Source organism: Apus apus, chromosome 1 (genome assembly GCF_020740795.1).
Source record: "Apus apus isolate bApuApu2 chromosome 1, bApuApu2.pri.cur, whole genome shotgun sequence".
Taxonomy (NCBI): domain Eukaryota; kingdom Metazoa; phylum Chordata; class Aves; order Apodiformes; family Apodidae; genus Apus; species Apus apus.
The window spans coordinates 102,341,128-102,355,021 of NC_067282.1; the positions used below are offsets into that span (position 1 = coordinate 102,341,128).

General features: G+C 37.3%; 1 protein-coding gene across 2 annotated transcripts in view; it reads right to left on the bottom strand.

Annotated features, from left to right (window-relative positions):
• Positions 1-1,863: 1,863 nt before the first annotated feature.
• Positions 1,864-13,894, bottom strand: part of USP9X (ubiquitin specific peptidase 9 X-linked) — a 107,310-nt gene continuing 95,279 nt past the window's right edge. For both annotated transcript variants that reach the window (XM_051628824.1, XM_051628815.1), the window contains exons 39-45: positions 11,805-11,990; positions 10,396-10,616; positions 9,630-9,718; positions 6,237-6,393; positions 5,622-5,834; positions 5,075-5,170; positions 1,864-3,638 (exon numbers count right to left, since the gene is read on the bottom strand). In XM_051628824.1, coding sequence (XP_051484784.1) covers positions 3,504-3,638; positions 5,075-5,170; positions 5,622-5,834; positions 6,237-6,393; positions 9,630-9,718; positions 10,396-10,616; positions 11,805-11,990 — 1,097 coding nt within the window. In that variant the 3' untranslated portion in view covers positions 1,864-3,503. The remainder of the gene's footprint in view (positions 3,639-5,074; positions 5,171-5,621; positions 5,835-6,236; positions 6,394-9,629; positions 9,719-10,395; positions 10,617-11,804; positions 11,991-13,894) is intronic.

The window sequence follows — 13,894 nt, forward strand, 5'->3', positions numbered from 1 at the left end:
ATTTTGCCTTGACATAATTTATCAGCCTATTCATTTCTGGCAAAAGACTCAGAGGTAGACAAAATTTATTGAAACCAAAAATGAAGTAAATTGCTACAGCAGTCAACTTTTGCTCATTTAAGCTTTGGCAGAATGGTTAATCTCATTCTCCTCTGAACTCTGGAAATATACAGAAAGTTTTGAAATGGTAAGTGCTTTTTCATGATACATGAAAAACACAGAAGCTAGGCACAACACAGTGGCTGAGAAGGTGTAACAGCAATTAGCATAACACCATTTTCTCACGTCTAAAGTAAAGTCTCACTCTGAAAAAAAATATGAAATTGCACTATGGAATTTAATTTCTTTCTGGCTCAATTTCAGCATGATACACTAGCTTCAAAAACAGAGAACTCAATTTTCAGAGCTGGTAACTAGCAGGAAAAATTATCTGAAAATTCCAAGTCAAGCAGAGTTCATTCCTGCTTGTGCCATCAGCACAAAATCAGGTTCTACATGACAAATAAGCTTTGAATGAACCCTGTGCCATCTCATTGTTGTCAATGGGGTAGCACAGGTGTAAGCAACAATCTTTGTGACTGAAACTTAACACTTACTGATACACAAACAGTAACTGAATTATTTTAAAACTTTTATACATGGCTGTACTGATTTTTTTAACACTAGCAGTAGCAAGTGTTAAAAAGATTGCTCTAGTCACTGAAAAACCATGACCCAAACATAGAAAAGGGAGAAATTCCACACAGTAAGGTTATGGATTTCCTTAGGTCAAACTAATTAATCACCATGTAACATCATCTTTCTATGTATTTGATGTTACACTGTCAGGAACGTAACTGCTTTACTACTTATTGGCTCATTCTATGGAAGACCAGAGATTCCCTAGTAGCTGTTCTAAATTAGTGATGGGGGAATTAAATCTTTAGGCACTTTAAGGACTACTGTTTTAAAGTGTGCCATCAGCAATGAGGTACTGCCTGAAAATTACCATTGCCAAAATGCTGTGACAGTAAAATGCAAATGAAACTTTTTGCTCATACAGTATTTGTTAAAATACAATTGGAAATTGTTTTGCCCAGAGTGAAGAAAACATTGCACCTTTTACTGTAGCCATCTGCTTAAAGCAGTAGCTGCAACAAACAATACAGGCTATCCTTCTTCAAAATCACAAAGAAGCATAGTATTTTCCATTTGCCACCTGAAGAACAAGTGCCACTGCAGTCGCTCTCAATTCCGGGACAGAGGTGTTTATGACTGAAGAGAGTCACAGCCTTTAAGTGTCACAGGTTTGACATGTCTCTACAATCATTGCATTATTAAAAGCAAACACATTTGGCAAGGCTGAACTAGCACATTATATTTTACCTATGTAGAAAAAATACCTAATAATCACCTCTGAGACCACTTGTTTAAGAATTATTGGTCCAAATAAATATGAACTATTTCAACTTGAGTACTGAGGGTAGAATTTTTGAATTAAAATCTCCAACAACCATTCCCAAACGTAAATGGGAAGACTTTATCCAAATTTACTAAGTTCAGATAAGATGGTATTACTAAAAAACTATAAAAAAATCTGAATTAACTTGAGCACTAGGGAAAACATGGAACCGTGAAAGTGGTAATCACTACACAGCACATCCAAAAATCTTCTCTCTCTTCCTTATTATACTAAATGCATAAGAATGCACTTGTGACCGAATTTTCCTTTGTTCATTTCAAAACTACAGACCTTTAATTTGATAAGCAGCTTTGTTTCTATCAACTCATTTGTAAAAAACACCATCAAGCTTGTGCTCATTAAATATATATATGTATATATAAAACCATACAAAAAGTACAAGATAAATCACATTAAGAAACTTTTACAGTGTAATTGTCCTGGTTATTTTATTCTCAAGGGCCAAATTTTTTTTTTTTTTTGTGCACAGAATCTCAATGTCACTGTTGCTCCAGAATTCAGCATAGTGCCACTGCACAGAATTCACCTTTCTGTGCAGTCCATTAAAAAAAACAAAAAACAACACACACCACAGGACAAAACATTCTTCTTAAATCAAATTCTATTTGTGAATTCAGCAAAATAATTTCTATAAAATAAAACAGCAAAATATTTAAATAGTATAGGGTGGGCTGTATCTGTTTTGCAGGGGTATTTGGTTTTTAGACATGTTCCAAAAAAAATTACACACATTCAAGTTACCAATTTTCATTTAAATACAGTATTTACTGATGCGTTTCTTGAAGTCTTTAAACAAATGTTTATTCTGGAATAGAGATACCTCAGAATTGTATTTGACTCACCAGTAGTTATTTTTTTATAATTAAACCCTGCTTCTAACGTTAAGATTTCCTGTATAATGGATAAAGAGCTAAGACAATTCTTGCTTTCAAGTAGAACTGTGAACGAGCAGAAAACCAGCAAGTTAACTTGGTGCAGTGGCACTCACAAGTACTGTGTGATTTTGTTGACTTCCGCTTCTCTGGGATGCAGTAGAAGGAAAGTGTTAGAAGTTTATCTAATAAGCTCTACCAAAGAAACAAAACAAGCACACCAAATACAGTCTATTATGCTCCAGGCATCCTGGCATAGCAAATTTTTGCATATTTGTTTTAAATCTTTTAAATTCCTATTACTGAAAACTAAGTGTTCTTTATCCCACCCAGAGACAGAACTGTCAAAGATGTGAGGAACATATGTGAAACTGAAAACCACTTGTTTGTCACATTTTCCCTCCCCATTTTATAGTCTAGGTGTAAGAAGAAAAAGTTCTGAGCAATACAGTTGTCACACTGGGACAACTGCTGTCACTTTTGTTGTTTTTTTTTCCCCTCATTGGCTACACTAACTTGGTGTGAAGCCATGCTAAATGTTACAGCATAACTATAGCTTCAAAGTGATTAACCTAATACCAGAATGAAAAAGGCAATGAAAAAAGATCTAGAAACAATGTTACATCACCAATTTTCCACATCAACCAAATAATTAAAAGGTTACCAGCCATTACGTTGCTCATAGTAAAGTCGACTCCAGTGGCAAAGAATTAACATGAAACTATTTTCGTGGTTGACATGGATAGGCTTTCTCGTAAAGGAGTTGATCCGACTGCCAAGAGGCAGGCAACACTGGTTGCAGAGCGCAGCAGATATATCAAGAAAGTATTTTTTTGTTTTTTTTTGTAGATCTGTGAGTCTCATCAAGACAAAAAAATGTTTCTTGCTCAAGAATTAACAGTCAAACATTAATATACTATATACACCTTTGCCATTTACACATTAGCATCAGGCCATTTATTACAAAACACTATACACTTTCCACTGCAGGCGGGTTATATATTGACAGCAATTTTCTGCAGATAAGACAGTGAATAGACTCTCCACTCCATGTTGATTAGGAATAGTTTTTCTAGTTTTAAATATTAGCCAGACACAGAGAAAGGTTGGACTGTAAGGCCTGGGTGCACAGTCTTGATGGAGCAAGTTATTTGATTATGTGCATTTCACTAATCTTTTGTCTGAGGCGGGGAAACTTCTTCACTGCCTTCATAATTTTCTTGTGCTCGTTGGCCAGTTCGCTGAGGGTTGTTCATATGATGTGCTGCCGGGCCTGTATATGGCTGTCCATGCACGTGGTTATTCTGTAAAAAAGCATAAACATTTCAATGGGACATTAAACTCGTGCACCAACTGTTACTTGCTTTACTCCTTTACATTCATACTATTGGAAAGTATCCTTAAGCACACTGAACTTCTCAGGTAGTAATGAACACACATGACAGTTTCTTCACTGCTCCGAATCACCTTTTACTTACCTTTTTATTTTACACAGAAGGTAACACACTTTAAACTTGTAAAGAAAAAAGGATTAGCCAAAATAGTAATCTCAGCTTTCAAATAACCAACAGTTACATGCAAAGCAAAGGCGGCAAGAAAGAAAAAAAGGGAGATGAAAAGAGGCTATGTGCTGAGGACAATAAACTCTGCACACATTGTATCAAGAGATTCAACCAGCTTGATTTTTTTTTTCCTAAGGCAATGGGAAAAGTATACCTGTGTTTATGTGGCATACTGAAATTTTTAAGAGGGAAAAACTTCAGTGTTACAGAACTGAATGAAATCTAGACCAGTAGTTTTCTGCAGATGCTCTATCCCAATTAAAAAAGTCACACATACATCTGGCAGATGAAAACATGTCATCTGCCTGCTCTTTTGCAGATTTAACCAACTGTGGAGAAACTAGGCATATGAGGACTAGGCATGTGTGTGTGTTAGTGAGAAATGCTATCTCTTGCAAAAAAGTGAACACATCACACAGGTAATGGTGAGGTTATGGTATGTGTCTGAACTCCGGAGCTCAGAAAGGAGTGGGAAAATCTGCATGACTTACCAACTGCTCTGCTGAGAACACCAAGCAGGGAAAGCAAGATGGAGGGAAAATGGGTTTGGGCAGGAAAGGAAATTAAATTAGCAGATTTGGAATATATAAAATTAATTGGAACAAAAAAATGGCAACTACACAGGGGATCTACTAATTTAGTCCATTCAACAAAAACCTGGTTATGATTTCTTTCAGATCTGGCTTTCCGCTGAAAGATATTAACAGAACAGCCATTTAACACAGAAACATATTTAGATTTCGTATGTACTTAGGATTTACAGATCAGCGTTCAGAGCACAAGGTATACATAACACAGCCATGTGCATTCTTCTGAGAGCCTTCCAATCACCAAATTGAAATGCAGGCCTTGAGGCCTGATTTTGTATTTAAAACCAAGAAAACAACTAAAAACGTTATCTGTGTCAACAAATAAGACAAATCAAATTCAGCATCACTAGATGTGATGACATCTGTCCCTCTGCTTTTTCTATGAATGATTAATCCCTGATCTGGTAACATTAAAATTCTCACCTAAAACCCTAATGGTGAAACTATTCCTCGCAAAATTGAGGTGCATCTTTATTCCTCCAAGTCTGCTTCTGATTAAATGCCTATAATTTCAGCTACTGTAAATGATTAAAAAAAAAAGCACCTAACCTGGAACTCTGAATAAATGGTTCAACTCTGAGCTTTTACCTGTTGATACTGGGAACCAGGTGAATGGGGATACAGTGGGGCATCTTCAGGTGGAGAAGACTCATGTTCATCTGGGGCATCAGGGTCATCTGGTTCCTGAAGTTTGAAAAAACAACAAACAAACCAAAACATTTTATTTATTTAGGTAAAACACATCACGATGATTCTAATCAGAACTAACACTACATGGAAGTAACTGCTACAGTCATGCTTTGACAAAAAAATCCACCTCACTGTCATACATAGGTTGCATTGTACTGCATAAAAATTCCCATTATAATACACCATTGCAAAAAAATCCCTATTCATAATCTACTTTAAATAGTCAATTTCCATTCTATACTGCTAATTCTTTAAATGACAGATGTCTACAGAAACAGTGACAGAAGGGGAAAAATGCAGGAGTATGTAGCTGAAGTCAATGAAAATAGAACTACATATTTATAAAACATGTTACCTTTATAATGACCAGAGACTGTTGTTAAGGTTAATTATTAACAAAGCACTTAAATAAATTTTTTTACCACAAGTCAAATTAATTCTTTACCTCCTCTGGGCAGAGTTCACAAGCTTTTGCAAGAGTCATCCTAGCACTGTGTGATCTCTCCAGGAAGTAGCCATTTGATGTTTCATTGCTTTGTATTGGTGGAGACCAATTATTATAGGTGTATTGGGGATTGCCAGTGTATGGTCTGCGCTCCAGCTCATCTCCAAGCCATTCTACTGCCCAGGTCCATTTTCTTTTCAAATCTCCGTTGCTCTGCAGATGGAAAATTATCAAATCAGATTTCTTTTCTGTATTCTGCAAAACTGAACTATTTTTCCGTTCCTATACATCAGATAACATAGAACAGACCACTAACATGTAAAATGTTATTAAAAACACTCTCTGAAATATCTTTTTTGGCACAAAGAAAACTTCAAATTTCAAATGAAGTCTACAGATTTGCAGCTGCATCACAGAATCATCAGTGCAAGTTCAACCACATGGCTCTCAATCCCATAAATTGACCTTCTGATATAGGAAGGGTCAAATGAGTTGCACTTAGAAGCTGTAATTTCATTAAGGTAATGAAAATTGAATACTTGTGGGTATTTGTTGGTTGTTTTTTTTGCACAGAACTTGAAAAAAAGTAGCAACAAACAGAATGAAAGGTATCACCTGAAGGATCTGGTAGGCTACAGGACAGTTGCTGAAGAGAGCTACCATGCACTTTATACACTGGTAAGCTCTTTTCTGATAATGATTCTTAGAGCGCTGAATGGTGTCAAATAGTCCATCCCTGTCATCCGGGATCCCCTTAAGTGCATTGTGAATCCTAGAAAAAAAACAACACACACACACACAAAAAAAACACCAAAAAAATTTTCAAAGTGTTAAAGAGTTGTAGTATTTGAACTGAGGCTTCACTTACAATGTAATTATAAAAGGGATAGCTAATTTTCTGAATTTTGCTTTTAGTAAAGAGGTTTTTTTCAGTACCAGAAAACCAACTTGAAATATCACATATGTGACTTACATTTTCAGCACATTTGGTAATATCTAAACTCTTTGAATGAGATATATAAAACATGTAAGGATTATTAGTTAATTTTTATTGTTTTTAAAATCAACCGTGTTAACAAAATTGGTCCTTATGGCAGAATTGGAACAGTTAAATCCTCAACAGAATGCTTACTTATGTTACAGCAGTACTTCTCAAAGATAAGACTTTTAGATGCAGTTCCTCTGAAGAGGAATGAATGGTATATATTTGTGCATGGGGATAAGGGACTTGGGCACTCCCTGGAAGTAAGCCCACTTTCTGCGTCTTCTGCTTTCATACAAGGGGTAAAGGAATAAATTGTCACCCTGAAACTGTGAGAGAACTGAGCATGGACATACTTTTGGCTTTGAAAAAATAGAGGAGGGCACAAAACCTCCAGTGATATGTCCAAGAGCTCACTGTAGGAAAAGCAATTGCCTTCTTTACTCATAGCCCTTGCATCAGGCAGCAAACAGACTCCAAGCAGTCAGCAACCTTGGTGCCATCTGTAAAGTGACGATGAGCTTTACTTCAGCTGATTTAACTTAATGGTACTTGTAACACTATTATCCCAAACTGGGCACTTGAAATTTCTCTTGATTCGACAAGTTATGAGAGTGGGTCTGATGCTGAAGAACAGCAGCAGCCACCTCAAAGTACAAGAATACAAGGAGCACTGAATCATACAGCATCACAGAATCATACTGGTTGTAAAAGACCTTTAAGATCATTGAGTCCAACCATTAACCTAATTCGACCAAGTCCACCGCTGAACCATATTCCTAAGCACCACATCTACATATCTTTTGAATACCTCCAGGGATGGTGATCCAACCACTTCCCTGGGCAGCTTAATCCAGTGTTTAATAACTCTTTCAGTGAAAAAGTTTCTTCTATTATCCATTCTAAAACCTACTCTGGTGCAACTTGAGATAATTTCCTTTTCTCCTGTTGCTTGTTACTAGTGAGTAGAGACCGACTCCCACCTTGCTACAGCCTCCTTTCAGGTAGTTGCAGAGAGCAATAAGATCTCCCCTTAGCCTCCTTTTCTCCAGACTAAATAGCCCCAGCTTCCTCAGCCACTTCTCTAAAGACTTATCCTCAAGACCCTTCACTAGATTCATTGCTCTTCTCTGTACCTGCGCCAGCACCTCTATGTCCTTATTACTGTGGCACCCAAAACTGAACACAGTGTCAAGGCGTGGCCTCGCTAGTGCTCAGTACGGGGGGACAATCACCTCTCTAGACCTGCTGGCCACACTATTCCTGATGCAGGCCAGGATGCTGCTGGCCTTCTTGGCCACCTGGGCACGCTGCTGGCTCATGTTCAGCCAGCTGTCGATCAACACCCCTAAGTCTCTTTCTACAAAGCAGCTTTCCAGCCACTCTTCCTCCAGGCTGTAGCATTGCTTGGGGTTGTTGTGGCCCAAGTGCATTCCTATGCTTGAGCAGATCAACACTCCCACCTAACTTGATGTCATCTGCAAACTTACAGAGGGTGCTCTCAATCTCCTCTTTAAAGCTGTTCATAAATATATTAAACAGGAGTGGCTCCAGCACTGAGCCCTGGGGAACACCACTTGTGACCAGCTGCCAACTGGATTTATCTCCATTCACCACCACTCTCTGGGCCAGGCCATCCAGCCAGTGTTTGATCCAGCAGGGTGTAAGCCTCTCCAGCCTTAACGTCAGCCAGTTTTTCCATGACAATGCCGTGGGGAACACTGTAAAAGGCTTTACTGAAGTCCTGGTAGACTACATCCACAGCCTTTCCCTCATTCACCAAGTGGGTCATCTTGTCACAGAAGGAGATGAGGTTCGTTAAGCAGGACCTGCCCTTCATGAACCCACACTTGCTAGGCCTGATCACCTGGCTGTCCTGTAACACACCTGTCCGGTGTGTTATGGCACTCAGCATGATTTGCTCCATGACCTTCTGTCGCAAGCCAGTACTGGGGGGCTACCCTGGTAGCCATTTACATTTGCATTGTCCCTAAACATCACCCCTCGGTTTGTGTTAACCTTTAATAAACCGATTAGTTTGTGGAGTAAACCTTGGTTTTAGAGGCAATTTCTGAGCATGGTGGGGTGGAGGTGCTTTCTAACTACCATCCTGAAATACGGTCCTGCGGTGGCCGTTCCTCCGTGAGAGGCAGCGCCGCGTGTGACCCTCAGGCTCATTCACAAACCCCTCCACATCGGGAGGGGGAGTCGCAAAAGCACCTGACAGCCAGTAGCCCCCCAGTACCGGCTTGCGACACCTTCCATGGCACCAAGATCAGACCAACAGGTCTGTAGCCTGACCCTCCTTCCAGCCCTTCTTGTAGATGGGTCATCTGCATCATTAAGTTGTAGACATTCATATCCCTCCATGACACAGAGGACCACCTGTGCTTTTTGAGAAGTTGGTAGCTGTGAATTGCAGAACTCCAGTCATGTGAGCCATCCTACCATGTTTCCAATGACAGCAGCTACAACCTACTCTCTCAAAGAGCCAGCAATTGCAATGACTACATACTTTTAATCTCAACTTTCAAAAGCCTTATTCTGTAGACATATAAAATCAGGCTTGAAACTGGATACATATAAAATTCTATTGAAATGTGACCTCATAAAGAATATTTGTGCATGAAACAAGCATTTCTCCCACGTTCACACTTTATGCAGACCTTGGTATCACAACTGACATGCTTTTTAGGAAGACCAGGCTATCACTGAACCCTCCTGAATGAGATGTTTGTAAGAATCAATCTTGGCACCTTTCAGTAAATACCAATGAGTTTAGCCTAAATGGAAGTCACACATAGTCTCCTATGTGTGAAAAATCTTGGGTGTATAGTAGCAACTTTCTCAACAGTAAGGAAGGTCAAGGTGAAAAATTGCAGATTTATCTCAAAAATTGAGATAGAAGTGGAAAAACCCACCTGATTTAGTATATATTTAAAACAAATATCCTAGAAGGATTAGCAACAGAACCACTGGCTGTACAAAACATAATTTTGAATTACGAAAGACAGGTAAATACTAACCTGTGAGTTTGCCAAGAGTCCTCAATTAATAGGATTTGGAGGAGCAGATCCAAATAAGGTCGAAGCTCATATGTATATGAGTATGCAACCTTAAAAAGTAAAAATGCAGATAACATAAGAAAACATTCCTTGAAGCATGCAGATTACATGGTGCAACACAAGAACACAATGAATTTGAAGTGATGTTTACTGTAATTTAAAGGATATACCAAGATACAGTTCATACTTTTTTTTTTTTTAATGTTGACTGTTTCAGAGTTTTTTGGTGGTTGTGGTTTTCTTGGGTTGTATTGGTTTTCTTTTAAAATATAGCAGGTTTTCTAAAGGACAAAAATTTTTCCTCATGAGTTTCTAACACAATAGATCTGAAGCCCCAAGCACAAGATGCTGAAGAAATGACCTTAAGAAATACCTTTAGAAAAGCAAAATTACCAAATAGGATTTTTCATTGACACTGCTAATTTTAGGCAGTATGTTCAAAGGCTATCTTCAAAGGTTACTGTAAATGTAAAATACATGGTTAGCAAAATATTAGTAAAGTTATTTTTATTATTATTTTTTCAAGTGTTAAACAAAATGACATTAAAAATGTTTACATGGCAAAAAAATGTGGAGCTGAAGATGAAAGAAGTAAAAAATTCTTATCTATCAAGCTTATCTATCAAGCATCTGTTCAGTAATAAAATAACATGCCTATATATAAATACAGAATCTTGCATCATGCACCTTTATATTCCCATCTTTCTCCTAGAGGGTTTTTTTTTACCTGCCAAAGAAGTTCACTGAGGACAGTGGAAGAGAACTGAGGATTCTCCCAACAGCAGAAACGAAGCAATTTAATGGTCTCTTCAGAGTTGCTGCAATCTTCAATAATTTTCTTCACATAACTAGTTCTCACAAACAAAATGTCTGCTACATTCTGCTGAAGTGCCATTATAGGTTGAGACAAATTAGGATCACCATAAGGGTTGGCAAGTGGGGGATTACCTAAAACAAACAGTTATTAGAGATGAAAAGGTACTGAAGTACTTTCAGTGTAAACACACCAAAAAATAAACTGGTATTAACATCAAAAAGCAACAGATGGAGAAAAAATCCAACCCCTCCCTAACAGGTGATTTATCTGCTTCACTGCTTGTGTAACACAGCCAAAACCTAACATATTTTAGGACACATGGCCTATCTGCTTCACTAGGCTATGGGAAAGGCTTCAGAGGAATATCAGAACAGTCCCATCTGAATCTCTGAAGTGTAAAAAGAATAGACTCTTGAACGAATAAAAATCTATGTATCTTATTTAACAAGCTTCACTTTGTGTAAAGGAAGACTACTGATTTCCTCCTGATGTTTCTAAATTTAGCAGTGTTTTGAGTTCTTTCTTGAGAATGCCCAGAAGTATAGGGGTAACTTTTCTAGCTTAATATGCTGTAGCAATTAGTAACTTTATTCTACAAACAACAATCATTAGTCAGAGTAATAATCATACAAAGTATTTTTTTAGTAAATCCAACATTATAAATACAATGAATATACAATTATTTTTCTTTTTTTTTTCATTGTAAGCCTCAAATGCTGCACTGGAAATAAAATCAAAATTGGCAAATGGTTCCGAAGCTTATTATAGCACAGTAACATTTTCAGTTCATTAATCTTACTATAACCATTTTAGCCTATTGACTTTATAGCCTGACACATGAAGCTGCAATGAGCTTGTCAGTAAATAGCTTCTCTACAAACTCCTAATTAGGTTTTCTAAAATATGCTTAATAGAATATGCACATATACAAGCTATAAAGTTCACACAGCCCAATATTCAGTCACAATTTCTCAAAAATAACTGCACTCTATTCAACTACTAGAAATATTCATGATTTATACTGTGGTTAACCAATTTCTAGCTAATTCTTTATCTTTCATAAATTCAAATGCTGGCTTCTGTTTGTCATCTTGACTGTGAGCAAGCACCGTACCATCTTCAAGAGCTATCCACAACAAAGTAAGACCTCATTACTGACAAGCAGTTTTAGTGATTCTGTCTTAAAAAAATAGAGTTGCTAAATATAAAAGGCAAACGTTTTCCCAGCTAATACATTTAACACATAATTTCTAAATATACACAAAAGGCACTTGCTGATATATTCAATTAAAACAAGAAAAACTTAGAATTCACTATACCATTGATAGAAGACTGCATCCGTGATGACACATTGCAACAACGGATCAGTTGTGACACAACAGTGTATAGCTTCCCCAGTTCAGCATACTGGTACTTAATTGGAGGGCCTGGACCTTCATCCAGAGCCACAAGCATGAAGGTTGCAGGAACATTTAGTTTCAGAAGTTGTGTCTTCTCTGCTACACCTTTACAGGGGGTGGGGAAAAACATAAATAAACAAAGAAATAAAACTTGTTTCTGGCACCGACAATACTTTTTTTTTTTTTAAAAAAGAAAAATAACTACTGTTTACATTATTTGTAACTTTTCAGTTCCTAGGTTTTATTATAACTATTATTTATGCTTTCTGAGGAAAAAATTAAAATAAAGATGCAAAAGAAAATTATTTTCAACTGAAAAAACACACTGAAGAAGAATTGTAAATTACTATAATTTATTAACAGTGCTCATTACCACTAGCATCTGTGTTAACAGCAAAGCCTCAGGTAACTCTTTCGGACAAAGAATTAATCTTTTTATTGTGAGGCCCAGGATAGGACAAACACCCTCCACCAGTATATTTTGTTATTTTTTTCACGACGTCCTAGATACATCATTGCTAACGTAAGACACTTCCAACTGTGCCATACTACATAGTATGTGTAAATAAAAGTGGCATAATCAATTTAAGAAAAACGAGAAAAAACTCCAAAAACAACCAAAACTCCAACCAAACAAAATATCCAAGCACAGCCAGTTTCACTGCAAGAACACATTGCACATACTTGTACTTACCAGTAAATTTGATTTGTCCCTTCTGATCTTGTATTCGGTTTCTCAATTTGGTTAAAATTAGTAATTTTCAAGTTTTTTCTTACTGTGAAATACAGCTGAGCCTTACCTACCATCTTTCCGAAAAGAAGGAGGAATCCAGATAGCAACTTATTAGATCTCTTTTATATCTTTTTTATGTTAGCTTTGAAGGTATATCCTCTGTAAATCTGCTCTCTCATTTGCTTTCATGTGAACAAAATATTACCTGAGTTTTCAAAATGTCAGAGAATTTAATCTTTTTCACAGAACTTGGGGTGCTGCAGGAATGATGTACTGTGGCTTTTGCTGAATGAAACACCTTACATCCATACAGAAGCCGTCAGTTCACAGTTACTAAGACAAGCACAACTGGCTAGTACTTCCATGTTTATCTTTGCCGAGTAGATTGTGGTGATGATCAGACCCACAAATAAAATTTAGTTGTGCTTTCCTGTCTGGCTTCTGAGTGCTTTCCTAGTCACAGACTTCAACTGCACTGACTGTGAAAAGCTAGCAAAGAAGAAAAGTTAAGTTAGAGCAGAAGAACTGCATCTCTCTTCTCTGTAATGACATTAAGTAAACCCTTCGGGTTATGGAACCCTGTCTGACAGAGAATGCTTTGGTAGACAAAGTATATGAAAGCAACACATATTATAGGTGAAATTAAATTAATGTAATTGCCTAGATTAATTCTTCATAAGCCTATAACCAGAAATGGCTGAGTTGCTCAGAGTTATAGGTGTATTTTAAAATTACCAGGAGAACTGGATCTTCTAGCTTCATACTACTTTATGCAAAAACGATGAAAACATTTTATATTAGATTAAGAGGGCAAGTGTAATAGACTACCACTATGGAAGAGTATTATAACTTCTTCAAAACTTCCTGTAGAGAAACATGCTTTGCCGCTTGGGCTACCACAGTAAAAAAGAAATGGGGCCACGACAGAAGACCCTAATAACTGGGGAAATTAAGAATCATAGAATGGTCTGGATTGGAAGGGAGGACCTGAAAGGTCATGTAGTTCCAATCCCCCTGCATGGGCAGGGACACCTCCCACTAGACCAGGTGGCTCAAAGGCCCAAAATGTAAAGTTCAGGGACAATTCACTACACATGAACCTATGACTACCATCATCAACCTCAGAGTGCAAAAGGAATTCTTTATTCATTTGACTTGCATTTTATTACTGTTAATTCCTCTTCCTCAGGGCAAATACATAAAGCAGCAACAGATTAATCCACCTGAGAAACGGGTTATTCAATCAACCATCAATTCTTTTTCAGCATGCTGGTAG